This window comes from Mustela putorius, unplaced genomic scaffold (genome assembly GCF_011764305.1).
Source record: "Mustela putorius furo isolate JIRA1106 unplaced genomic scaffold, ASM1176430v1.1 tig00000738_pilon_pilon_pilon, whole genome shotgun sequence".
In the NCBI taxonomy this organism is placed as follows: Eukaryota; Metazoa; Chordata; class Mammalia; order Carnivora; family Mustelidae; genus Mustela; species Mustela putorius.
Window position 1 is genome coordinate 4,386,876 of NW_025421463.1, and position 26,916 is coordinate 4,413,791.

Below are 26,916 nucleotides of genomic sequence, written 5' to 3' on the forward strand. Positions count from 1 at the left end.
GTTCCGTTCACACAACACAGCCCAAGCCAAGCAACGAAGCCACCAATCACAGCAGGCCAAGGAGGGGGACGGGAGCAGAGAGCAGGTCATCAACGGCGACAAGGACATTCAATGATGCAGAGTTATGGGCCCCACAGTTTGTTTTTTTTGGTTTTGTTTTGTTTTTGGTTTTTTTTGGTTTTTGGTTTTTTTTGCAATCAAAGCCAAGTGCAGACAACGGACAAGCATGAGGGAGAAAAAAAAAACACAAAACAAACGAAGAAATGAGGGATTGCAGGACAACAAAAAACATAAAAGCAAGACAAGACAACACAAAGCAGAAAGCCAAGGCAAAGCAGATTAGCATTAAATATCTCAAATGGGATCACAAGTAGCAAATGATTACAGCAAATAAAACAAAAAAGTTTCACTTACACAGACCTACATTCTTTCATTTTAGTAATTAATGCTACTTGATGAAAATAATCAAAAGGAGGAAGGATAAATGTACTGGAGGAAAGAACTGCTGCTCTATTACTGAAACAAAACAATCACACAGTTCTCCCCATTTCCAAGAACAAAATAAGTAACAAATAAAAATCCACTATGGATACAGAACGAGGAAGCAATCACCTAAAAACAACCCCAACTGAAAAAAACCCACAAAATTTTTCTGATCCCAACAAAGCCACGTAAAAAAATATTTTTTCAACGAAAACTCTGCACAAGTGCTGAAATACTCATTGCAGCCACCAACTGAGAGCTGAAAAGGCAAAGGCAGGCAGTGGTGCACGCAGGCGCATGATTCCATGTTCCTTAGGTACAAAGATTACAAACACTGCGCACTGGTGTTAAAAAAAAACCAAAAATGGCACAGATGTCAAGGCTGCAGCATGAGCAAAGTTTCATGCAAGTTGTCACTTTTTTTTTAAACGTAAGTGCTTTTAACAACTTGACTCACTTTTCCTAGGTATTAACAGTGAAAAACTATGGATTCTAATGATACAACAAAGCATTAGGAGTGCACTTAACTTTTTGTAAACAAAACAAAAAGTTTAAGTGACTTTTTCAAAGCTAGAAACGCAACTGTAGCACACAAGTCCAGCAAGAACCACCACCATGAAGTTGGTTTTTTTATTAAAGAGTATTAACTGCCTGGTCTTGTTATGACTGTCTCAGCGCCCCAAGTTTTATTTGTAGGCTAATGACTGAAAATAGGAGACAGATCATGCTTAAGATAGATAAATGAATGCCATCTGTATGATTACAGCCATTGTTTGGCCAGGAGAAAAATAAAGCAGAGTTTCCTAATTTGTTAGAACTCTACCATCCACTGTCATATTCAAAATAAACTTGAAGTAACAGTCTGGTGCAGACCTATTTTTTGGAGATTTTCCTTTTTATTGGCTTAACAGAGGCAAAGAAAAAAACTCTGAAATCCTGTTTTCATTTGCTTTGAGTACAACTTAGTGATAGGCTGCACACAAAAAGGAAACATTTCCCAAAAGATATAGCTGGCTAAAAACTTTTGGTACAAGCTTTTTGGGTAGTTTTTGGGAAGGAGATGGCAGCAATTTCATGGACAAGAAAAGACATTCATTTAAAAATTTTCTCAGCCTCAGGCTGTGGTAAGCTGGGATATAATGCCATCTATGCCACCAACTCACAAAACTGGTTAATCTCTCAAGGATTTGGGCTCTTGCCTTCTAAAAATAAGGGGCCAGACAACTGACACAAGGCTACCTTCTGCTGTACTGATTCTGCAAACAAAGGCAGAATGCTAAGACCAGAACTTGTGCTGTACAGTTGTTTTCAAGCAAGATACACATGAACCATGAATGTATGTGTGCTGGTCCATCCGCATGCAGTCCCTGGACACACGGATACGCGGACCATGGTCCACACATGTTTTAGCTTACCTGTTCTGGTAACTGTAGTAAGTGGCATCACGAGGGATTGTGCACAACTGTTTGCCATAGCAACAGAGTGTCTGTGGAGAAAACTCCAACTGCAATAGAAACCATTTGTTAAATAGTACACACGCCTGAAAAACCAGCTAGAATAGGCAAAATAGCATTTCAGAAACAAAAGTCAGTGAGTTCTTGAGTTCTCATTTATATAATGGGCTAACTCAGTTTCTAAGAGCACACATAAAACTACCACCACTCTTCCTATCCTGCAGCAGTCTCACTTTTCAACAGGCAAAGACCACACCAGTGGATGCCTAAGATCCTGGACAGTACCACACTGTAAATATAGTATCATGTTGTCTCCTATACATACATATCTATAATAAAGGTAATTTATAAATTAGACACAGGTAAGAGATTAGAAACTAATAATAAAACAGAACAAATAATAATATACTAAAAACACAGTTATGTGATTGTGGCCTTTCTCAAAATATTTTACTATACTGTACCCACCCTTCTTGTGATGCTATGATGCCTAGGTGAAGAGATGAAATAAGTTCAACGACGCAGGTGTTCCGAAGTAGCATAAAAGCTACTACTGACCTCTTGCTAGTATGTCAGAAGGTGCATCATCTGTTTCTGGACTATGGTTGACAGAAACAATGGGAAGGAAAACCATGACAAAGAGGGACTACTGTACTGTATCTGCTCATCACTCTGAGATGATTGGGGCAGGGCCGTCACGTCCTTCAGCCACTTAGCAAAAAACTCAGTAGGACAAGATGAAATGCATGTGAGTTGGTATGCACAGGAAAACCAGCTCATGCCAGAACTGTGCACCCACAGGTGAAGATGATTCAAAGTCCTATTCCAGGTGAGTTTACAATCTGATGATTTAGGATTCGAATTAGTCAAGCTTTTAATTACCGGTGAAAAATTTCTTACCTTTCTGCCACAACAATATCCAAGGCTTTGCATTACTGGGTCAATTTCTTGTTCAAAGACTTCAGACAGCTTGGAGCAATACTTGTATACCCGAGATGTTTTCCGATTATACAACCAGGCATTGTTGAACATAAGCCAAATGTCATCCACATACTGCCAGGGTTCCTGATACTGTCCAGTGTCTAACTTCCTCTTGATGGTAGAAAGGTCCATGGGGCTCTTCACAATATCAAAGTAATCCTAGAAAGGTAAGTGGCACCAAGCAACATTACCTCAGTCTCAGTATGTTTTACGGCAGATGGTGTGTCTTCCTATTATAATCATGAGTTTTCCAGAAAAGCTGAGTCTTTGACCTGAGGTAATATCCAAGAAATTGATTGATGCCCTTAGCTTTCTTTTAAAAATTTTGTTTAGAGAAAGAGAGCACGTGGGCAAGTGTATCAACTCGGGGAGGGCAGAAGGAAAGAAAATCCTCCAGCAGACTCCCCACTGAGCACGGAGCCTGACACACGGGGCTGGATCCCAGGACCCTGGGATCATGACTCGAGGTGAAATCAAGAGTCAGCTACTCAACCAAATGAGCCACTCAGGCACCCCTATCACTTCTTTCTTTAAATTACTAATCTATAGAGATATTAACAGAGCTACTATGCAGACTTTCCAGATAGTAGGCTGATGACCTACTGAAACCCCAGATTCCTTACTACAGTATACGTGTGATCCATTTAAAGACCAAGAAGGCAAATGGCCTGTCATAACATTTTAGTACTAAAAAGGGCCTACTGATGAGAAAACAAAGCCCAGTAGGTATCAGTGATCTGAGGTCACAGAAAACTAGAGGAAGAAAGAAGTTCCTAAGAACTTTGCCTCCGTAAGCACTCCAATGCCTTATTCAACACCACTTAGAAGCCTCAAATGAAGGCTCCCAGCAGCCTAGCGTAGAAAGGCCAACTTCAGAAACAGATGAAGCTAATTTCGTCCATCTTTTCTACCAAATAAACCCGTGACCCAGTAATCACACTCCTTGGAATATACCCCAATGAAACACAAACATCCACCCACACAAAATTCTGCACGTGAATGAACACTCCCAGCAGCACTACCCTCAACAGCCCCAAAGTGCAAACAACTCCAATGTCTAAGAACTCACGAATGGGTAAAGAAAATGTGATGTGGCCATACAGAGGGATATTTCTGGGCCACAAAAAGAACGACATACAGGTTCATGCTATAATATGGATGAACCTTGAATGAAGCCAGTCATAAACACATACTATTTAATTCCATTTAATGAAATGCCCATAAACAAATCCATAGAGACAGAAGTAGACTAGTGGTTGGATGGGGGAGGAAATGGGAGTAACTACCTATGGACATGGGGTTTCTTTTTGGGGGTGATGAAAATGATCCAGAACAGACTAGCCGTAGTTGCACAATCCTGTTAATACACAAAAATTACTGAATTATTCAGTTTAAATGGGTATCTTGTATATTATGTGAATTGTATCTGAATAAAGCTATTAACAAATTAAAAAAAAAAAATTGAAAGTACCACCACATACTTACAGGGATTCCAAGAAGTTGAGGGTCCACAGGTTGACGAAAGGGAAGGGATTCTGGATCCTGTCGGTAAAGTGCCTCTAAAGTTGGCATCAGTGCCTGTCGTAACTCCTCTGGTTTGAAAACTTAAGAGCACATTTGAAATTATCAATTAAGCAAAGAAGAAATGCTCAAGTTGAAGCTATAAAAATATCTCACAAACCACAAATCTGCCCAACGTTATCTCCATGAAGGTATCATTTAGGACACACTTCCTATTTCTAATTCCTGGTCCGCATCAGGTAGCACCTTCAAAACACCATGTCTAGTCAACTTTAAACACCCTTCATAACTCAGCTAATTTTTCAGTCAGAAGTTCAGTTAAGATAGTTTTGACCAAGTAGAAACAGAATCCCCAACATTCCAAAAATTTATGAACAGACCTGTCAAAAAAACATTTCAAAATATACTAGCGATGGGGAGGGACAGGCGATGCTGTTGAACAAGAACAGAAGTAAGGCCTTATTCATGATAACAGTATTTAATAAGTCAGAAATTAGACCTGTATTATCTAAACGCTAAAGGAATCCGAAACCCTGAGGGAAGAGTCCCTCATTAAATTTAGCTTGGTGTTTTAGAGCTGAGAAGGACAGATCATCTATAATGGCCAATGTTAGGTTTAAGTCTAAACAGAGAACTAAATTGTTACTGCCAAAAAATGGACTGAGTTGATCAAATTTCATCCTAGCGTGTTAATATGTCCTAAACATCAGGAAAGATTTGACGATGGATTTAATTTAAGCTATTATTTAAGAAGCTATTCATTAAAGGTTCAATCTTGGGCTTTAAAACACTCTCAGCCCAGGCCTTCTTACTTCTATTTACAAATTAATTTTTATCTTCAGGAAGGGCTATCTGTTAGTACTTCAGATATTTTTCACTTGATGTTGGGGGCGACCATGAAAAAAAATGAACAAATAGAGAGGATACTTTGTTTTTCATATCTGGTTGTACTCAAAAGAAACAAAATTTGAACCTGCAAAATTACCTATTTTAAAGACAGATTTCTAATAATAAGATTGGGTTTCTTACAGCCTATATTAAAATACCACTTCAGTTATGTAAATCTTATTTAAATACAAATAATTTTTCAACTCCAACATTCTAAACTGCGTTATATTAACAGAAAAACTTTGTATGTGCCAATCTGAGGAGCCAGCAGACTCCTCTCTTAAGAGAAGTCCTACCACAGAGGGCATCATTACAGCCAGGAGAAGTTCTAGTCCTACAGTAGTTGGTACATCAGTTTTTGTGGGAATTAACTGAAGAGAGAAACACTCTGTGTGAAGCAGAGCTGTTTGCTGGGCTTGACTCATTAATATTTAAGAGTTGGCTGGGAGCAGAGACTCAATCAGCCCCCCTGGGTTCACTTGCCAGCTGAGTAAGCTGGGACAAGCTACTTAACCTTGCTAAGCCTCAGGTTTTCCCTGCCTGTAAAACAGGCATCGGTAACTCAGAGACGCTGTCAAGTTTTTAGAGGAGACAATGCAGGTGGTACAGTGCCTAGTCCCAGGTTAACAACAAACAGTACTATGGTCACTGCAATTGATTCCTGCATTTTACTCAAGGATATGTAACAATCTCTCTCCTCTGGTGGAAAAGAATTTTTTTGAGAGGTTGTTAACCAGCCCACCCTGAAGAAATGATGGGTGCAACTGACCCAATGACTGCAGGAAGGAACTACACCTACAGAAAAGAAAAAGTCTTCTCCAATATTAGTAATAACCCAGAGACCAGGCAAAATGGGCTCCAGGCTTAATGAAATCACATTAAAATCAATTTCTTAAACCCAAGAAGCCTGATCCCCTTCTATTCCAAGTCTTGGGTTTTTTTTCCCCCTTGTCTCCAGGAACAGAGAGCCTAAGAGACCTACTCTTCTTCTTTGACTGCCCCGGGGCTGGAGATGACTGGGTAGCCGAAGTACTTGGCTGGTCTTCCTCCTCTTTTGTTTCAGTTTTTAATTCAGTGCCTCTCTCTTCTGTTTCTGTAGGTTCCATTTTACAGTCTTCTGCTTTACTCTGAAAGACAAGGTAAACGTTTTTAGTATTCCAAAGACTTGCCACCAGGAAGCAACAAGATCATTATCTTATAACCTCTGTCCTGTAGACATACCTGAAGACCCTTTCTCATCTGGAAACCAACGAAATGAGACCTAATTACCTGAATGCTAATTTGGGTTCCTAGACTGAGGCCCTAACCAACAGCAGTCCTTGCCCTGCTCTCACCTCTGTGACATCCTCTGGCTGAGCATCTGCTGCTTCTGGTGGCTCCACTTCCATCTTTGCCTCCATTTTCACTTCCTGGGAAGGCTGCTTCTCAGGAATGGTCTGAGAACTCACTTCTGTGCTACTAGTGGATGGAGGGTTTGATACCTGCCCTTCAAGGCTTACAGCTGGTTGGGAAAGCTGGGCATAAAGAGAGGAAAACACACAAAAAGTTTGCCAATTATACAACCAGAGTTTAAGCTCCACAACAGGATGGCGTGATCAACAACCCAAATCTAGGCTCCTCTCATTACATTCATTTATGGTGCTTTCACGTCCTTGGCCTACTCCGCTCCCTTGAAGTAAACTGTGCGTTAGAACAGAAGACTGAGGACTTGCAAAACTGGCTGGCTGACCGTACATGTGAGAGACACCAGCAGTTTTTGCACTAGCTGTCCTCCCGTGCCAGGGTGTGAGGGCTAGGGTCTCAGAGATGACTACTCCAGAGAAACTCACATTTAGAAAGAAATGGAAAGAAAAGATGGATTGAATAGCTATTTTGTTTTGTTTTTTTAACTTTCCAGTGGGAAAATCTGCAAGGGTATAGAAAAAGTAGAGAACATATAATGAACTCCCACAGAGTGGCTGTTTTGAATCACCACATTCTAATGGGATAACCAGTAATCTCTTTTCCTAGGTCTTCCAATAAGAAATCTCATGAGTAGTCAGAATTTTCAGGAACCCTAATCAAAAGTTTCCCTTCTGCATTCTACTGTTCCTTGCCTATCAGAGGGTGGGATGAACCACTGCTGACTTATGGTGTTTTATGAAGTAGTTATGACTCATGGACTTTTCTGTTCACCAACATGACAGAGAACTAAAATGTAGGTATCAGTAAGCAAGCAGAAAGTTCTGAGCCTTGACACAAAGAATTCTATTAGTAAAGATGCAACTATTAGATGGGAACTTAGATCTCTGCTATGTACATGATGAATCTCTCACAAGGAAGCTAAGGACTGTTCAAGACCCATACTTTTCTCACCTTAGGTCATCATTTTCTAACTGTGGCTAGAACCAGACATTCATAAATCTATGGTTTTGTTCGTTTACTCTCAAATACTACAGCTCAGACTGTTTGAAAAACATTCTTTAAATAAAAAGTTATGTGGTGTGCTGAACATACTATGGATTCTTTCCCCTTGTCACCTGCTTATATGCCCTCAAGTCTCAGAACACAACGCAAAACATACCACGGCCAGCGTCAGACCTAAACAAAGTCTTTGAGCTCCCTCTATGCTAGGTACTAATTATAGTAAGAACAGGAAAGGAAAGAAAGTCCCTAACTGCAAAGAGATTCTAGTTTAACTGGGGAGACAACAAAATACAAACTAGAACCGGCATATAAATAATCTTAACACTACAGTACAGTTTGAAAGGGTTCTGCGGGAACCCAACTCTCTGCTTACTGGAGTCGCAGGCTGTGGGGGCAGCAGCGGCGCTGTCGGGGTGGGAACAGATGCTGCTGTACTCTGCTGGGAGAGAGGCTGCTGCTGGGGCTGGTCAGCTGAAGGAGCAGCAGGAAGTGAAGGCTGAACTTGAGGAGGAAGTTGCGTTGGTGGTGGTGTGGGTGTCTGCCTTGGAGGCGGATGTAGAGCCTGGGTTTGTGGCCCGGGTGGCATGGCTGGAGGTGTAGGAACAGGGGCTGGAATTGCTGTTGCTGGTGGCTGCTGAGCCCCTATGCTTGGGGGAGTGTGGTGAGGCGTAGGGGTGCGACTAGGTACTGGAGAGGGTGAATTCTGATGCAGAGCTGACTGAGGGAGAGGGGGACAGTGAATGTGGCTCCCTTGAGACCCTGGAGGCATTATAGGAGAGTTCACAGGGCAGGAAGAACTGGACATTTGTGCCTGTTAAATAAGAAACAGAACAAGATGGCACTTGAGAACACAGTAAAAGAAAATATTTACACAGCAATATGCTTCCATTTCAAAATGTGTCAAAACTTCACATAATCCACCAACGTAGTACTTAATTAAGTAGACTTCAAAGAAAATTCACCCGAAAATCCCCGAAAACAAAACAACCCACAACAGCATGGGCCTCGGCCACTTCAGGGGCATGGGACAGTTGAATACACAGTATTTTCTCCCTGGTTATGCTCTCCGTAGCCACAGTTCGTTCTTCCGTATTACAACTCTAAGATTTCATTTTCAGAAGTGTTCGCTACTATTAAAAAAACGGTTACAATGATCAACTTAACCTCTTTCTTCGTTTGTAACAATTAGCAGCACTGCTATATCACAGAATAATCTTTTCATGTCCAGAATACCATATGTCCATAATTGCTCTTATTGAAAACTTAAAAAGCCTCTATTTTCACCCATTATTTGCTCCCACCCATCCCTGTGAAAACCTGGATCAGAGAAGTTTAAGGCCCCCCAGAACAGGAGCAGCAGCCCGTCGCTGAGACGTACTTGAGACACCGGGGCCTGCCCGCCGGACGGAGCCAAGGGCATATTCGTTACATTCATTCCCTGTGCGGAGAACGGAGTCTGGGGAAGGAACTGGCTCTGGCCGGAAGGCTGCTGCATGCGAGGCCCGTAGCCCATAGGCTGCATAGGGGGGAAAAACAAACAAACATTACCCAGAGCACCAATTGCTTCATTATGGTTATTCTACTACAGTTAGAATCACCTCTGCTGTGGCTCTGCTGAGGGGAAAGTTGGATAGAAAAGGAAGAAAATACAACACTGGACTCTCATACAAAGATAATGGAGAACAGCCTTACAGCTGACCCAAGCCTACTCTAAACCAATCACGGGCGGTTACAGACAAACCAATTCCGATACACACCTGACAAGGTACAGAGGTAACCACTCTTTGCATACTGTTAAGTGACAGTGAAATACACCTTCACAAGGTCTGTGTTCACGTCATGATGTTGCAGTAGCACAAACCGTTAAGAATCTATAATCAGTACAATTAAAATCTTACAAAGATTTGTGGCTGAGGGGTGCCTGGGTGGCTCAGTGGGTTAAGCCACTGCCTTCGGCTCAGGTCATGATCTCAGAGTCCTGGGATCGAGTCCTGCATCGGGCTCTCTGCTCAGCAGAGAGCCTGCTTCCCTCTCTCTCTCTGCCTGCCTCTCCATCTACTTGTGATTTCTGTCAAATAAATAAATAAAATCTTAAAAAAAAAAAAAAAAGATTTGTGGCTGAACTTGGTGGCATTCATGGTCCACAAATATTTGAGGATTGTTATATTTCATTTCTTTCATGGCGGGGGGGGGTGTTTACAGTACTTTATTCATAAAAAAGTCAACGAAACAATCAAAATGTCCATCAATAACAGAAAGAATAAACACATTGTGGCACACTCACTAAATGGACTACTACTCAGCAATAACAAATTATGGACATAAACAACTATGCAGATGAACATTAAAACCATTATGTTGAGCCAAATAGGCCAGACACAAGAGTACATTTGAATAATTCCATTTATGTGAAGACGAGAAACAGGTAAGGTTAATCCATGGTGACAGTAATCAAGGTATCAGCTGTCTAATGGGGACAGTGATTCAATGGAAGGGAATATGAGGGCACTCTTAGGGGAAACGTTCTTTATCTTGAGGATTATTAAATTTCATTTCTAAAATTCCGCAAACAAACATAGGACTTTAATAGAGAAAGCAATTATAGAAAAACAAAGGCCAAATACTTAATAGTCTAAGAAAGATTATTAAAACACGGCAGCCTGGCACTCAAGGACTAAAGACACTACCTAATTCTGGAAGCCTAAGGGTTGGGGTTAACATGGAAAGGTGGACTGCCTTAGAATTTGTATAAGGAGAGGTGAATGCTCAGAGTCCCTCTTCTCTAGTCCCTAGAACTTAACAACTGTCCCTACATCACTCTTGCAAGAGACAGTTTCCTGTCTAGATAGGTTCTATGTTTGATGCACATTACAGAAGAGCGGCGATCATCAAAATATGCAGGCTACTAAATATTGAGACTCCAGGGAAAGGCGGACTGTCATTCTTATCAGCTTTCTTCTTGTAAGAGAACCATGGGTTTCTTAGTGTTTATTTTATATTGATTATAATCAACAGAGTTCTTCACTATCTTGGATCCTCTAATACATATACTTCAGAAACTTGGTTTTTCATTTAAAGCTGTAAACCTGTTTTATGCCACCATGTTAAGTCTGAAATTACTGGTTATAGAATATTCCAATTTACAAATGTACCGTAATTGAACCATAATGAATCCCTGACTGTACATTCAGGATACAGCCTTTTTCAAAACAGAGTACATAATACAAGATCCTAACATGAATTTTCTCCAAATTACATCGTTTTGGTACCTGAGTGATGAATTTTGTAGGATAAATTTCTAAATACAATTTATTGGTAAAAGAGATGGATGCAAATTAGGGATTATAGTATTTACTGCCTAACTGTGGTATATGGCTTAGTTTTCTCCTACTCCACTTTAAAAAAATAACTACTTATTCTCCTCGTTAAAACACATATATAATCATGTATCATGTGTACCATAAGGGCCAAATAGAATTACAGAAAATAATCAACGTTAAATGCTAATCGCGTATAGTTAGCTGTTTAAGCAACTGTAAGGTTTGTTTACAAAACAGAAACAAACAAACCAACAACAACAAAAAAAGATTTAGGTAAAGGCCAAAATGATTACACAAAGAGGACACACTTACTGGGTTGAGAGTTCCAGGCTGAGCTAACTGTCCATGGTGCTGAAGAGGAGAGGTCTGTCGGGGTCCAATTGGGGGCTGGGGCATACTCATCTGGCCAAACTGATTCAAACCTGTAAGTACAAAACATTAGGTCTGAATACCTTCATGGAATTGGAGAATTAAAGAATGAATTCTGATTCTGTAACATTTTATCAGGATAATTAAAGGAACCTGTTTTCAACTGTGAATGAAGGCCACTGTTAATTAATATATTGTTCTCTGAATAAAATCTAGTAATCTAGAGTAAAATCCACCTTGACCAGATGTTTTTACTTATTATTTTTAAAAAGATTTTATTTATTTAATTATTTGAGAAAGAGAGCCCAAGTTGGGGGGGGGTGTACAGATGAAGAGGGAGAGGCAGACTCCCCACCAAACAGGGAGCCCAAAGTAGGGCCCAATCCCAGGACCTGGGATCATGACCTGAGGCTAAGGCAGATGCTTAACTGACCGAGTCACCCAGGCACCACTTGACCAGTTGTTTCTATTTATTTAATTTATTTGTTTCTAAAAAGATTTTATTTATTTGACAGATAGATCATAAGTAGGCAGAAAGAGTTGGGGGGGCACGCTCCCTGCTGAGCAGAGAGGCCGATGCGAAGGTAGAGGCTTTAAACCACTGAGCCACCCAGGCGCCCCGACCAGTTGTTTTCAAATGGATGCTTCATGCCTTTGCCACCTGACCTGCCAGCCAACCTGTCTGTACTCTTAATTCCTTTCCCCTCCCTTCCTGGACTCAAACTCCAAAATGTGCTCGGATTTCTCAAGTTGGTAATTATGATACATGCTGCTGGTCTGAGGCAGGAAGCAAGGTGGCAAGAATAATCCTGTAGTACACCAGAGACTCTGTTTTAAAAAGCCATGGTTGGGGCACCTGGCTGGCATAGTTGGTAGAGTAGGGGATTCTAGATCTCAAGGTTGTGAGTTTAGGCCCCATGTAGGACATCGAGGTTACTTGCGGGAAAAACTAAAGCCACGGTTAGATACATGGATTACATGGATTGCTTTTACAACTTACCAGGCTGTGGAGTTATCCGGGCCATCATCTGGTTTGGCACACTGCCACGGATCATAGAGGGGTCAGGTAGAGGGCCATCTAGAGTGGAACAGAGAAACGGTTAGAAAATCTTTCTACTTTTTAAGATTTACTCATTTATTTTTGAGAGAGCATGCATGAACAGAGGGAGGGGCAGAGGGTGAGGGAGAAGCAGACTCCCCACTAAGTAGAGAGCTCAACACAGGGTTCTATCACAGGACCCTAGAATCATGACCTGAGCCAAAGGCGGACCCTTAACCGACTTGAGCCACCCAGATACCCTTAGAAAACCATCTTTTAGCCACTGGCCTTTCCATTAAAAAGGGGAAGGGTTGATAGAATGAAGGAGAGAAAAGGAAAACAAAAGAAAAACCTCACAAAGTATCTTTAGTAATGTCATGAAAAATTCAGCCTGACTCTCCAAAGAATGAAGCAACGAACTTAGGAACCCAAAGAAAATGTTAGTTCTAAAATATAAGAAAAGCCTCCAAATGATTATAGTATTTTGCTTTCCTTCAGTGTTGACAGGAAAATAAAGTAGTATCTTAAATTAAAAAGAGAGAGAGAGGGAGAGACTACTATAGCATTTAATATGCTACTGTTTGACTAATCTGGAATCTTTGGTTGGTATGCAGCAGAATACCTCCAAGAGACAGCCACAGATTTTGTTCAGTGACCAAATTTGATGTGTACCCCATGTGTTTTTATGTGCATAAACCCACTGTGAACGCTGACCTTAAATAATTCACGTATTATACTGCTCTATGTATCAAGGACCTCAGATTTGCTGGTGGCAGACTATGCTCTAAAGGGAAGCCTACCACACAATGGAAAACAAAAAATTCCCTGTCACTTCCGCAAGTATGCTATACTAACAATAAAAATCATCACACAACTAAGTGCTTTAGTACAATTCAACTAACTAAATCCACTAGGATTTACCACTAATATTGTTCCTTTTTTTGTTTTTTAAAAGATTTGTCAGCGAGCATGCGCGTGCACAAGCAGGCAGAGGGAGAGGGAGAAGCAGGGTCCCTGCTGGGCAAGGAGCCATATGCGGGACTTGATTCTAGGACTCTGGGATCATGACCCGAGCCCAAGGCAGACGCCCAACCGACTAAGCCACCCAGGCGTCCCAAGTATTGTTCTTAATAAACCAAAACACAAATTGAACACTGGAGAGAATTCTGAACATTTATTCACATACTCTTTTATCCACAATTATACAAGATTTATAAAATTATGGGTATAACCTACACTCAATACATAAAAATTATAGAACGTAAGATAAAAACCTCTGTAGTTTATTTTTTTTTAAGATTTTATTTAATTATTTGACAGAGATCACAAGTAGGCAGAGAGAGAGGGGGAAGCAGGCTCCCCACTGAGCAGAGAGCCTGAAGCAGGGCTTGATCCCAGGACCCTAAGATCATGACCTGAGCCGAAGGCAGAAGCTGAACCCACTGAGCCACCCAGGCACCCTAAAAATTTTTTTTAATAAAGATTTTGTGTGTGAGAGAAAGAAAGAGAGTGCACAAGCAAGGGGAGTGTCAAGCATAGAGAGAAGCAGGCTTGCTGCTGGGAAAGGAGCCCAATCCCACTTGATCCCAGGACCCTGTGATCATGACCTGAGCCAGAGGCAGAGGCTTAACCCACTGAGCCACCCATGCACCTTTTTTTTCCCCCCAGATTTTTTTAAAAAAAGATTTTATTTATTTGAGAGAGAGAGCATGAGAAGAGGGAGGAGGGTCAGAGCGAGAAGCAGACTCCCTGCCAAGCAGGAAGCCTGATGCAGGACTTGATCCCAGGACTCCGGGATCATGGCCTGAGCCAAAGGCAGCTGCTTAACCAACTGAGCCACCCAGGCGCCCCCTTTTATTAGTTTTTAATTACAATTGTATTTAACATACCTTCATGGTTTAGAGCTGACTGTGAAGGCAAAATGCCTGGGTATGATTCTTGGCTCTGCCGTTCACTAACAGTGTGACCATAGCAAGTCAAGCCACCTCTTTACCTCAGCTCCTCACTGGTAAAATGGGCAATAGTATCTAACATTATCTCTCAAATCTTTTTTTCTATGTATCTGTTATCTCTCTACTAATTTTTTTCTTTTCTTTTCTTTTTTTCTACTAATTTTTTCTTAATGTAAGCTCTACAGCTCAATGCGGGGCTTAAAGTCACAACCCTGAAATCAAGAGTCACATGCTTCCACTGACTGAACCAGCCAGGCTCCCCACATTTTGTACCTTTTTAAATAAAGCTGTTTTAATTCTTATCTTCTGTGGTTTTTTTTTTTTTTAATTACAAATCTGGTTTTAAACTCTGTCAACTCTCCCAGTTTGTGTTTTTTTTTTTTTTATTATTTAAAGATTTAGTTATTTGACAGAGTGAGAGAACACAGGCAGGGAGAGGGAGAAGCAGATTCCCTGCTGAGCAAGAAGCCAGAGGCAGAGCTCAATCCCAAGACCCTGGGATCATGACCTAAGCAAAAGGCAGATGCTCAACCGACCGAACCCTCCAGGCACCCTTCCCACTTTGTTTCCTATCCTTTTTGTTTTCATTTTTCCTATGAACATTTACGTTTTGTATAATGAATTTCCCTTGCACTTTTTTATCCGCATGAGGACAACAGGACGAATTCTTCCTGATTATGTATCTCTGTATAGGGAGCTGCCCCTCAGGGTGCGCTGCCTGCTCACCAGGGCAGGTGGAATTACCTTCTAGAGGTTCCTTTAGCGGCCACACCTAGCCCTTCACCTTTAAGCAGAGGGCTCCAGATGGTTGGTCAAATCTGTTCCATCTTCCAGCTGCTTGGGTAAAAAGGGAATGCTCTGGAGAAGCCTCAATTAAAATATTCTAGTGTACAGCTGTATGGCTACTTTAGCAATGTAATAGTGGGGCCACTTTTAGGATGTTTCTATAGTAAAAATTATGTTATTGGGAATATTTCTGTGCAACTGTACATTACTTAAAAATCAAATTTCTAGAAATGTAATGACTAGATTTAAGGGAATGAAAAAAACATTTTAATTTTCCCCAATAGCGTAATCCAGAGCCAAGTTACTGTACAGTCTTCAATATCCACTTTAAGCTTTAAAGACCCCAAAAAGGTCACATTGATTTTACTTATTCTTTCATTTTCTTTTCCCATGTTTCATCTTTTTCCCCGAGTCATACACTAAGGAAGTCAGCACCTTTAATATTAAAAATTGTTTATGGTATCTTCTGTTGTCATTTTTTTCTTCACAACTTCTAGGTAGTATCTAAAGATGTTTCTCATTTCATTTTATATTTTCTTCAATACATTCTATGTACTACTTTTAATTTTTTAAAATTTAAAACTTTTGATTCTTCTAGAATTAATCTGCATATGGGATAAGGCAGGGATAGAGGCTACTCAGTTCCACTGATGTCTGCTGTTGTCTGCATGTCTGCATCAATATACCATACTGCTTTCCCTCTACTGTGAAGACCACAATTTAGTATCTGCAGACTTTAGAGTTGGCTCAAACATCTAAAGAACTTCAGAAAACTCTCACACACTCAAGTATCTCAGGTTGGCCCACTTGTCTCTATACCTAATCCTGGTTTAGACCATCAGCACCTAATTAGTCTACTCAATTCTAGTCTTGACGGTTTCTGAACATTTGTTCTCCTCTCCTACCTACTCCTAGGAGGTAGGCAGAACAACAACAAAAAAACCCTGGCTGCTTGGGTGTCTGGAAGGGTCAGTTGGTTAAGCACCTGGCTTCGGCTCAGGTCATGATCCCAGGATCCTGGGATAGAGCCCCTCATCGGGCTTCCCAATCAGGGGGGTTTGGTGGGGGAGGCACGCTTATCTGCTTCTCTCTCTACTCCTCTCTCTTTCTTGGGCTGTCTTTAAAATAAATCTTAAAAAACCAAAGACAAAAAACTGCTGCTTTTCCTTTGCCAGTGGACCTTTATGTATACTCTGCCTCTGCCAGACACACTGTCGCTCTTCTCAACACTTCTCAGTAGGTTCTCACTGGCCCTAGGAGAACATGTATCCAGCATACTGCATTTAACAAATGTGCCTGTTAAAGGCCAGTAGCAACCAGGAATTTACCACTTTACTACTTCAAGGCCTGAGGGAGATGAATTTCTCAGCCCACCTAAAATCCTGATGTATGAGCTGGTGCTTGCTGGCTCAGATGGCAGGTCTACAGGTAGTCAGCGTTCCCCACCTCAAGCAATACAAGCTTGATGCTCTCATAGCCTTTCTCACAGCATTCAAACTAGCCTGTGTTGTTCTTCACCATGTGTATTAAAACTCATTTCACAGCTTGAAATCCAGTAATAAGTCAGTGAATGAATAAGGGAATGTATAACACTCTTGGATATCTGGTTAATTCATTAGGTTGAGAAGGCTCTTATAACCAGAATACCAAAACTGTCAAGATGAATTTTAAACCCTTGTGTTTAAAAAAAAAAAAAAAAAATTCTTAGCCCTCAAACATCTTGTGTCAAGAAGAAAATGTGACAATGTTAAGTAACATTTATTTCGTGTTTAGGATGTATGAAGGCTGGTGGGGACTTTGAACCTGCTTGGCCTACATTTATTGGAGGTCTACCAAATTCAAGTCAGTATAAACCTGTAGACTATCATTTTCTAGGTGTCGCTTTAAGAGAAGAGTATCCTGGGCTTCTATCAAGACTTGTTAAGTATTTACTATCACCAGAAATCTTAAATATACTATTCAGTTACTTCTTTTACTAAGGGATGAATTAATTTCTTTGCAAAGAAAGGGGTGGTTCAGAAACTCTAGAATAGGTACACAAGCAATGAAAATTAATGACTTTGTTTAGAAACCATTTTATTACCAGTTTCTCCCCAAAATAACCGTACAAAAAGCACTTACTGGTAGTCATTCCCGGTTGTGGCTGTCCCATATTGGGCCCTGGATTCATAGAAACTGGCACCATGCCTGCAGCACTGGGCAGCATGTTTTGTTTCTGTAGTCTAGTCCTTCGTTTTTCTTCTAGTTCTTTCTGGATCTTATAAATCTTCTCAGCGAGCAGATGGTAGTATTCCGCCTTTGTGAATATTGGAAATAAAACAGAGATAAGGAAGGGGAACTCCCATTAGGTAACAGAAAAAATGAATAAAGAACAGATATTCGCTTCATTTAAAGAGGGAAGCAGAAACCCAAAGGGTAAAAATCTAAACTGTTTTCAAGTTTTTATTTTAATTTCAGTTAGTTAGCATATATTTAATATTAGTTTCAGGTGTACAATACAGCGACGCAACACTTCACACGGCACCCGGTGCTCATCACAAGTGCATTCCTGAATCCCCATCACCTGTCTCCCCCATTGCACACCCCTCCCCTCTGATAAGCACCACCTAATCCACTTTCCTCGATCGTTCTGGGTGTGAGTTCATGTTTGAAATCATCACGTGAAAAGCGACTTTATTATGAACCTGCATAGTAGAGCATGACCTCTCGTTATGCAGGTCTACAGAACACATGCTGGCAATTGCAGCCCGTGGAATGAGCACGCTGTATTCTGAAAAACTGCCGATTTAGAGAACAAAGTTCAAATGATGCAGAGAAACTGGACTGCTACTTGAGAAGCAGCTGATTCACCATACTCCCGGGAACACAGCACAGAGCTGGTAACAGCTCAACCACTTTGTAAGCTGACAGAAGGACAACCCAGATAAAGTGCCACACAAGTGCACTGTATTACCAAGAGGAAAAATGTAGGATTCTTGATGACATACGCTTTAAGAAAATTGCTTTGTTATCTTGACTGTGCACAGGGAGAGTAAGACAGGAAAGCTAAAGAGTATCCTCTGACGTACACTGTTATTTGTATATGTTACAAAGAAGAATACACAAGTAGACGGGTCCATTTCTGACTTTATATAGAAAAGCAAATGCTCACTCGATTATTTGCAGATTCATACATGTCCCCTTCCACTTTCCGGGCGTATGCAACTAAGTTTTCCATCCGCCGGTCTTTTAAAGCAGCAGGATCCGGAGTAGGAAATATGGCTTGAACACTAGAAAGAGAAAATTCTACCACTATTATATCATGTCAACTTCTCCTTCTCATCACCGAAATACACAATACTTTGAACTTTCTCCTCATTAGTTATTTTCTGATTTTTATATCATGTGCATATTAAGTAAAATAAAAAGGGGTGGGCTGTACTCAAAGAGGAAGTAATACGGGCCCAAATGAAATGGTCTCGGAGGTAAACAAAAGGTTTCCCAGAGCAGAATGTAAGAAACGACACTGCAAAATTCCCCTCTGGCCCCTGTCACTCTAACATAGGACCAAAAAAATTATACCATGTTATTTGCATAAAGTTAGTGAGGAAAAGCTGACCTTTGTCATAGTGTCAAGAACCAACCGCCTTCAGACCCTTCTATTCTCCTCAATTTGTTCAGCTTAGTAAAATAAAACCTAATGGGGCACCTGGGTGGCTGAGTCAAATTAAGCATCCGACTCTTGATTTCAGATCAGGTCATGATCTCAGGGACACAGGATGGAGACCCACATCGGGCTCCATGCTCTGAGCATGGGAGCTGCTTAAGGATTCTCTCTGTCCCTCAAAAAATAAATAAATAAAACCTAATAATCACTATAAAATCTTGTAAAATAAAACACATGAAGTGGAAGGGGCAGAGATGCATAATGATTCCACCCAATTCAAAGTCTTTTCCTTTCTAACAATTCCCTACAAAATGCTTGGCACTAGTGTTCCCGAAGATCTGACAAATGTATTTCCAGTCATTAATTTTTTTTTTTAAAGGTCTTATTTATTTGACAGAGAGACACAGTGAGAGAGGGAACACAAGCAGAGGAAGTATGAGAGGGAGAAGTGGGCTTCCAGAGCCAGATGAGGAGCTCAATCTCAGGACCCTGGGATCATGACCCGAGCCAAAGGCAGACCCTTAATGAGTGGGCCACCCAGGTGCCCCTCCAGTCATTCATTTTATTATTTGGGTATCTCACATTCAGTTGTGCAAGATTTGGAAAAACTAAATGGCAAAGAAAGAAATTGAAGTTTAGAAGAATATTTGAGTTGATAACAAATTCATAATTAATGTCAAGCCAGATAATCAACCCCAAATAATGTACTGATTCTGATATGAGGTAATGATAGTTACACAATTTGAGTATCACAAAGTCAGTCCATTTTGTTCTTTTTTAACTCATTTTCTTAAAATCTTGGGAGTTTTCTCCTTGTTGTCAAATTCTACTAATAGGAATTTTTGAATTCCTAAATGAAACTTAAAATATACTTGGTAGGCTAATGTAAGATAAAAGTAAATTTAGATAAAAGAGAAGACACATGGTTCTAAACCAGTATAAAATATGGATGGAATGAAGGAAACCCTTCTATTAAGTGGAGGAGAAATGGAAAAAAGACTGCTTTCTCAGAGAAAAAAATGCTGGACATCACTCACAGTGTAAGCTCTGTAATGAGTGAAGTCCAAACTGTACTTTTATGATATTGGGCACATTACATTATAATGCTCTCTATCCCTTCCCCTCTTTCCTCTGACAAGAAGTAACGAAGCTTCTTTAAAGAAGCTAAATGCCTGGCATTTATCAACTCCACAACAAACAGTGCAGAGATATCTCACGAACCGCTGACATGCATTTTTAGAGGTCCAGAAGACTACAGAGAGCTGCCACCATTCAACATCTTAAGAGCTTTATTAGGGATACAAGAAAACACTGTTACCACTACCATACTCAAATGCACTGAGACGTGGTTTTGCTTCTAAAATTTGAAATTTGCAAAGGCAGGGACATTAAAATAATTTTTAGCTAATATACTAAAAACCATCACTAGGTAGAATAGTATATACACTGTTAAAGCTGAAAGCCTCCTACGAATGATGGTGGAAAAGGCCGAGAAGCAGAGAACAGGAAGCAAGAAAGCTACAGGAGCAGAAGCATTAGCGGCAACAGCCAGGCTACAGAAAAATCAATAATACCCCTCTTGTGGTTAAGTGCCTGGCAGGATTGGAAGCATGTTGACATGGTAACTCTTTATAAATAAGACATGCTCAGTCTTTATGAATAAGACATACAGTTTGTGAACAAGATGATTTCGAAGATCCTGAGTAATATCTTCATGCCATTGTTTCCGAATTCCAGTACTGGATGGTTGAGCTGCTGTTGGCATAGGACCCAGGGAGGCCACACTGGCATTTTCACTCATCATTGGGCTTTAAAATAGAATTGTGATATAGTTTTAGTGAAGAAGGTAGGAGAAAGAAGATTTCATTTAGAGGGGACAATGATGAGTACAAATGGTCCAACACACTATGACAAGTCTTTAAATAAAGAAATCTGATAGAAATAGTATGTGTTTGTACCTGTGTGAGGCAGAAGTTAACTCACAACACCTGATCCTCTGGAGGGGAGGATGAAGTCTAGATGACCTAGGTGTTATGTTGTTAAGATTAAACTGCTACTTTAACATAACTTATTCCAGGGAACCACTGGATAATGGATTAATTCTTACCTCTGGGACAGAGTAAGCTCATTTTTAAAGCAGCTGCATACTTGCAACTTCTTACTACATCCAGGGAAGGTATAGGTATATAATTGATATAACTTCAAATAATATTGTAGAAAGCCAAAAGCATGGACTCAAATACAATATTTGCCGTCATTCATCAAGGATAGCTTCAAATCAAGGAAACAAAAACCAAAGAAATCTAACAAGTGCTTAAAACACAGGGCGCCCACCAAGAAAAAACTTACTTTTGAGAATTTATGGCTGAATGCAACATTGAGTCAGAGAGAAGATTCGACGTTTGAACCCCTACACCTCCATTTACTCCCATAGGACTAGCACCTAAGTCAAGACAAACAAAAAAATTTATTTTAAATACCAGTTAACAAAAAGAACAAAAGAAAGAAAAGCTATAAAAGTACTAGAATATATCACAAGAATTTTCTGTCCTTTCAAAGACCCAAAACCCAGAAGCCATAAGGACAACATTTAGAATCTTGAGTAATAAATAACCACCATAAGCAAAGAGACAAATGACAAACCAGGAAAAAAAAAAATACTAGGGCTCTGTGGCAAATGCTGACAAATAGAAAATCCACACACACTCTTTGACTTGGTATTTCTATTTCTGGTATGTTGTCTTATAGGTGTACTCATACATGTATGGACAGACACTGGGTAAAATGGCGTTAAAAGCAAAAAAAATTAGAACCGAAACTGTGTAGGTAACAACTATATATGCATATAATTTCATAAGCACAACTTATGTAAGGATGTAAGGAACGTAAGTGTGTTGATGATCACTGGAGAGGGGGAAACGAAAGACCGTGTTTTGGTTAAACATTTGACTACTCCTTCAAAAACTGACCTAAATAGTTCTAGGTATATATATTACCTCTTCAATTGGCAATTTTAATGAATAGCTCATTTCTTTAAAAACAAACAACTAGGGGCGCCTGGGTGGCTCAGAGGGTTAAGCCTCTGCCTTCGGCTCCGGTCATGATCTCAGGGTCCTGGGATCGAGTCCCGCATCGGGCTCTCTGCTCAGCAGGGAGCCTGCTTCCTCCTCTCTCTCTCTGCCTGCCTCTCTACCTGCTTGTGATCTCTGTCTGTCAAATAAATAAATAAAATCTTTAAAAAACAAACAAACAAACAACTAAAAGCAATATTCACACACAAATAAGATTTTCATGTGGTAAAAGCAAAAACCAAAAAACCCCTACAACTTTTACAATTCTATCAACATACCTCAAGGTATTTTAGTTAAAAACAAGGAAACAAATAAAACTTCCCACTATAATGGGAATAATTGGCTGAACCTGTAAATAACATTTAATGAAGAAAAATGCTGGTGCTTTCCTTCTCCATGCTTCCTAAATACTTGGGCAGAAATATGCTTCTGACATCAGCCCAGCTCTGAAATGTAGTTGCTGGAGGTCGTCTTTTTTTTAAGATTTTATTTATTTATTTGAAATAGAGAGAGAGATCACAAGTAGGCAGAGAGGCAGGCAGAGAGAGGGAGAAGCGGACTCCCTGCTGAGCAGAGAGCCCGATGCGGGACTCGATCCCAGGACCCCGAGATCATGACCCGAGCCGAAGGCAGAGGCTTAACCCACTGAGCCACCCAGGCGCCCTGAAGGTCGTCTTTTAAAACAGAATTGTACTATTTCGTAATTCTGTATTTGTCCGTGTGAATACTTTAAAAAAAAATTTATTTATTTGACAGACAGAGGTCACAAGCAGGCAGAAAGTCAGGCAGAGAGAGAGGAAGGGAAGCAGACTCCCCACCAAGCAGAGAGCCCAATGCGAGGCTCAATCCCAGGACCCCGGGATCAACGTCCTGAGCTGAAGGCAGAGGGTTTAACCCACACCCACTGAGCCACCCAGGCGCCCCTAAACACTCCTTTTTAGAGTGTTTAGAGAAACTAGGTACCCATAATATTGATTTGCTTTATCAATGGCAGCAGCACGAAGGGGTACAAGAAAAAGTGATGACCCTCCACGCATTTGCTTACTGTCTTTTAATGGCACATGAAAACACAGCAAAACATTCTCTATGAATCCCCAGGTCCATTTAATACTCAGCCCTGACTCCAAGTTATAGCTCAATCATAACTTGAGAAGGAATACCCTTATATAGGTTAATATTGAAGATCCTGAGAGGAGGTTAAAAAAAACAATCCCAAGAGCGAACATTCACTTGAGAATACAAAAATAAGTCAAACAGTACTGGTACTGCCAGAGATGAAGTCAGAAGGGGGAGGAAGGAATCACAACACCTAAAAATCATTAAAGATATATTTTTGTTGGGGCACCCGGGTGGCTCAGTCAGTTAAGGGTCCAACATTTTTTTTTTTTTTAAGATTTTATTTATTTTCTTAAACAGGCTCCATGCCCAGTATGGACCTAGATCACACTACCCTGAAATCATGACCTGAGCCAATATCAAGAGTCAGATGCAAGGCACTTGGGTGACTGACACAGTTGGCTAAGTGTCTGCCTTGGCTGGGGCTTGGGTTGTGATCTCCGGGTTCTGGGACTGGCCCACGTCAGGCTCTCTGCTGCTCCCCAATTCGTGTGTGCTCTCTCTCACTCTGTGTCTAAGCCCTAGGAGGAATCCCATACTAACCTTTACAGAGAAAGGGAACTCAGCAAGAACTATTAAGAATGTGGTCAAATATGGTCAAGAAGTCTTATACAAAAAAGCTGTGATTTAGGGCTCCAGAAGGGAGTCCACCTTCTGGCTACAGAATTTCTATAACTGGATGTGTACTAACAGAGATCTTGTAGTTTTTGTCTGCTTAACTGCTTCCTTACCTATCCAAACTAGAGATGTTTCAAAATAGGGGCCATGCCCCTTTCATATTATTTTTTTCCCCAGCACACGGCACATCTGAATGAATGCTGTTTCTCATTTACTTAAATGTCCCCATCAATCAAAGGTACTTGAAATTTATAACTGAGAATGTGCCAGCATTACAGCCGGTTGAGCCACAGCAAGAGAAACACCTGTAGTCCCGAGTCATTTTGGAGGATCTTAATCTGCTTAAAAGCACTAGTAAAAAGGCCTGCTTAAGTGCTTCTTCCTACCCAGGACTACAAACCTCAGGGAATGATGGTATGACATAGACCGATAAACACAAATACTACTTTTTCTCAAACTCCAATAGCCTAAACTGGCACTTGTATCCGAGAAATAGGTGACACAGAAGACATTTAGAAGAGAGCACAAAACAAAACCCAGGAGTTCTTAACGGTAATAGTTCCAGAATTTCCATAAAATAGCTGAAAGATAGCTAACCAATAATTTGAAGGTCCGTAATAAAGAGAATAGAGATACTATAAAGGCAAATAAAGAGTCCCAAGACATTTATATGCTGAAATTATTAAAACCTGACCACGTACACACCACTATACATGACATATTCATACCAAGAATGTTTAATCTGGATCTAATTACAAGGAAACAATCAGACTATTATAAATTATAGGACAATCTACAGTGATCATCAAAAGTCAATGTGTGATGAATAAAGAGAAACACATGGCACATAACAAACTGAATGTAAAACCCGAATGACTTAGTGGGATTATGGACATCGGGGAGGATATGTGCTATGTTGAGTGCTGTGAAGTGTGTAAACCTGGCGGTTCACAGACCTGTACCCCTGGGGCTGAAAATACATTATATTTTTTTGTTTTTTTTATTCGACAGAGAGAGATCACAAGTAGGCAGAGAGGCAGGCAGAGAGAGAGGAGGAAGCAGGCTCCCTGCTGAGCAGAGAGCCCGATGCGGGACTCGATTCCAGGACCCTGAGATCATGACCTGAGCCGAAGGCAGTGGCTTAACCCACTGAGCCACCCAGGCGCCCAATACATTATATGTTAATCAAAAAATAAAACATTTTAAAAATAAATAAATAATCCACCTTTTGGGGGTGCCTTGGTGGATCAAAAAACAAACTAAAAAATCCCCAAATGACTCTGGGGGACAACTGGAGAAATTAAAATAGACTGTACATTAGATGACGTTATCAACAAATGTTAGATTTTGTACACATCACAACAGCGTTGTGGTCACGGACAAGAATATCCTTTTTATTAGGAAACCTGCTGAAACAGCAGTCAAATGTCAGGACAGCTCAAGAATACTCAGAAACAAAGCAAATGTGGCAAAAATGCTGAGAACAAAGAAATCTAGGTAAAAGGTATGTATATAGTCTTTACTGGAATATTACAACTTTAAGGTAGGTTTTGAAAACTCCAAACTAAAATTTAGAAGGAAAAAAGTATACTGGGGCGTCTGGGTGGCTCAGTGAGTTAAAGCTTCTGTCTTTGGCTCAGGTCATGATCTCAGGGTTCTGGGATCGAGCCCCGCATATGGCTCCCTGCTCAGCAGAGAGCCTGCTTCCTCCCCTCTCTCTCTGCCCGCCTCTCTGCCTACTTGTGATCGCTGGCTGTCAAATAAATAGAAGGAAAAAAGTATATTCATCGCTGGCTGTCAAATAAATAGAAAGAAAAAAGTATATTCATATTAAATAATACTTTTACCTTACTTAAATCTGCAACAATTATGAATAAGTAACCTAGAGTATTTTAAACTGCTATAAAGAAGGATACAAAAAAATTCTTTATGTCCCAAATTTCCTAACGAAGTTTTCCCCTGGATTTCTGATCATCTATCCACTCTGCCCTCTTGGCAGGGTCCCCAACAATACTTTAGGGTTAAAATAATATGGCTGAGACCTCATGGCACTAACCACTTGGGAGTCCAATAATTTTAAGTTGCTGAGTATGTGGAAATATAGTAAATTGCTTTTGTTTATAAAATGTAATAAAAACCTTACATTGTTGGGAGGACACAATATGGTTCTATTTGTGGATATAGTGTATCATATCAGGTTCAAACCTAAATAAAGTGTCCTGAAATAAAGAACATTAGTGGGGGAAAAACAAACAAACAAATAAAAAAAAAACAGAAGTGAAGAGTCTGGCTTAGTATTTCAAAATTATGAGACATCAAAAAGGTAAGAAAGGGGGACGCCTGGGTGGCTCAGTTGGTTGGACGACTGCCTTCGGCTCAGGTCATGATCCTGGAGTCCCGGGATCGAGTCCCGCATTGGGCTCCCAGCTCCATGGGGAGTCTGCTTCTCTCTCTGACCTTCTCCTCGTTCATGCTCTCTCTCACTGTCTCTCTCTCAAGTAAATAAATAAAATCTTTAAAAAAAAAAAAAAGTAAGAAAGGGGTGCTTGGGTGGCTGAATGGGTTAAAGCCTCTGCCTTCGGCTCAGGTCATGATCCCAAGGAGCCTGTTTCCTCCTCTTCTTCTGCCTGCCTCTCTGTGTACTTGTGATCTCTGCCTGTCAAATAAATAAATAAATAAAATAAAATCTTAAAAAAAAAAAAAAAAAAGAAAGGTAAGAAAATACAGTTAATAGTAATCTGAGTATTGAACTGTGCATTTCATTACTCTTTCTGATAATATGGTTCTAGGCTAAGGCCAAGATACAACTCCAGAGTCATTATTTCTGATAATCAAAATCATGATATTTCTAGTAAAATCCATATAAAACTCAAAACATAGAAGCCTAAAAGGGTCACTTCAAGTACCCCAAAAAATAATTTTTAGTAATCCTTAGTTCAAACATTACTCGGAAGTATAAAGTTTTGATTAAAACTAATAAATTGCTGGGTTGCCTGGGTGACACAGTTGTTTAAGTATCCAACTCTTGGTTTCAGCTCAGGTCATGACCTCAGGATTATGAGACTGAGCCCCACAAAGGGCTCCCTCTATACTGAGTGCAGAGTCTGCTTAAGATTTCCTCTTCCTCGCCCTCTATCCCTCCCCACATTCGATTGCTCGCTCTCCTCTTCAAATGAATAAATCAATCTTTAAAACGACAACAAATAAATTGGTTAAGATTTTGGTGTGAAGTGAAAAAGAGGTCACATGTTCATAACATGCAATAA

The 26,916-nt window shown here is 40.4% G+C and overlaps 1 protein-coding gene across 1 annotated transcript in view; it reads right to left on the reverse strand.

The window, feature by feature from the left end:
- The window catches only part of EP300 (E1A binding protein p300), an 82,025-nt gene that overhangs the window by 15,717 nt on the left and 39,392 nt on the right, over positions 1–26,916 (reverse strand). Inside the window, exons 7-19 of the mRNA XM_004771265.3 lie at positions 21,195–21,288; positions 20,516–20,653; positions 18,351–18,468; positions 17,321–17,495; positions 12,423–12,500; positions 11,366–11,475; positions 9,112–9,249; positions 8,107–8,544; positions 6,662–6,841; positions 6,310–6,454; positions 4,404–4,522; positions 2,838–3,077; positions 1,899–1,987 (exon numbers count right to left, since the gene is read on the reverse strand). Coding sequence (XP_004771322.1) covers positions 1,899–1,987; positions 2,838–3,077; positions 4,404–4,522; positions 6,310–6,454; positions 6,662–6,841; positions 8,107–8,544; positions 9,112–9,249; positions 11,366–11,475; positions 12,423–12,500; positions 17,321–17,495; positions 18,351–18,468; positions 20,516–20,653; positions 21,195–21,288 — 2,062 coding nt within the window. The remainder of the gene's footprint in view (positions 1–1,898; positions 1,988–2,837; positions 3,078–4,403; positions 4,523–6,309; positions 6,455–6,661; positions 6,842–8,106; positions 8,545–9,111; positions 9,250–11,365; positions 11,476–12,422; positions 12,501–17,320; positions 17,496–18,350; positions 18,469–20,515; positions 20,654–21,194; positions 21,289–26,916) is intronic.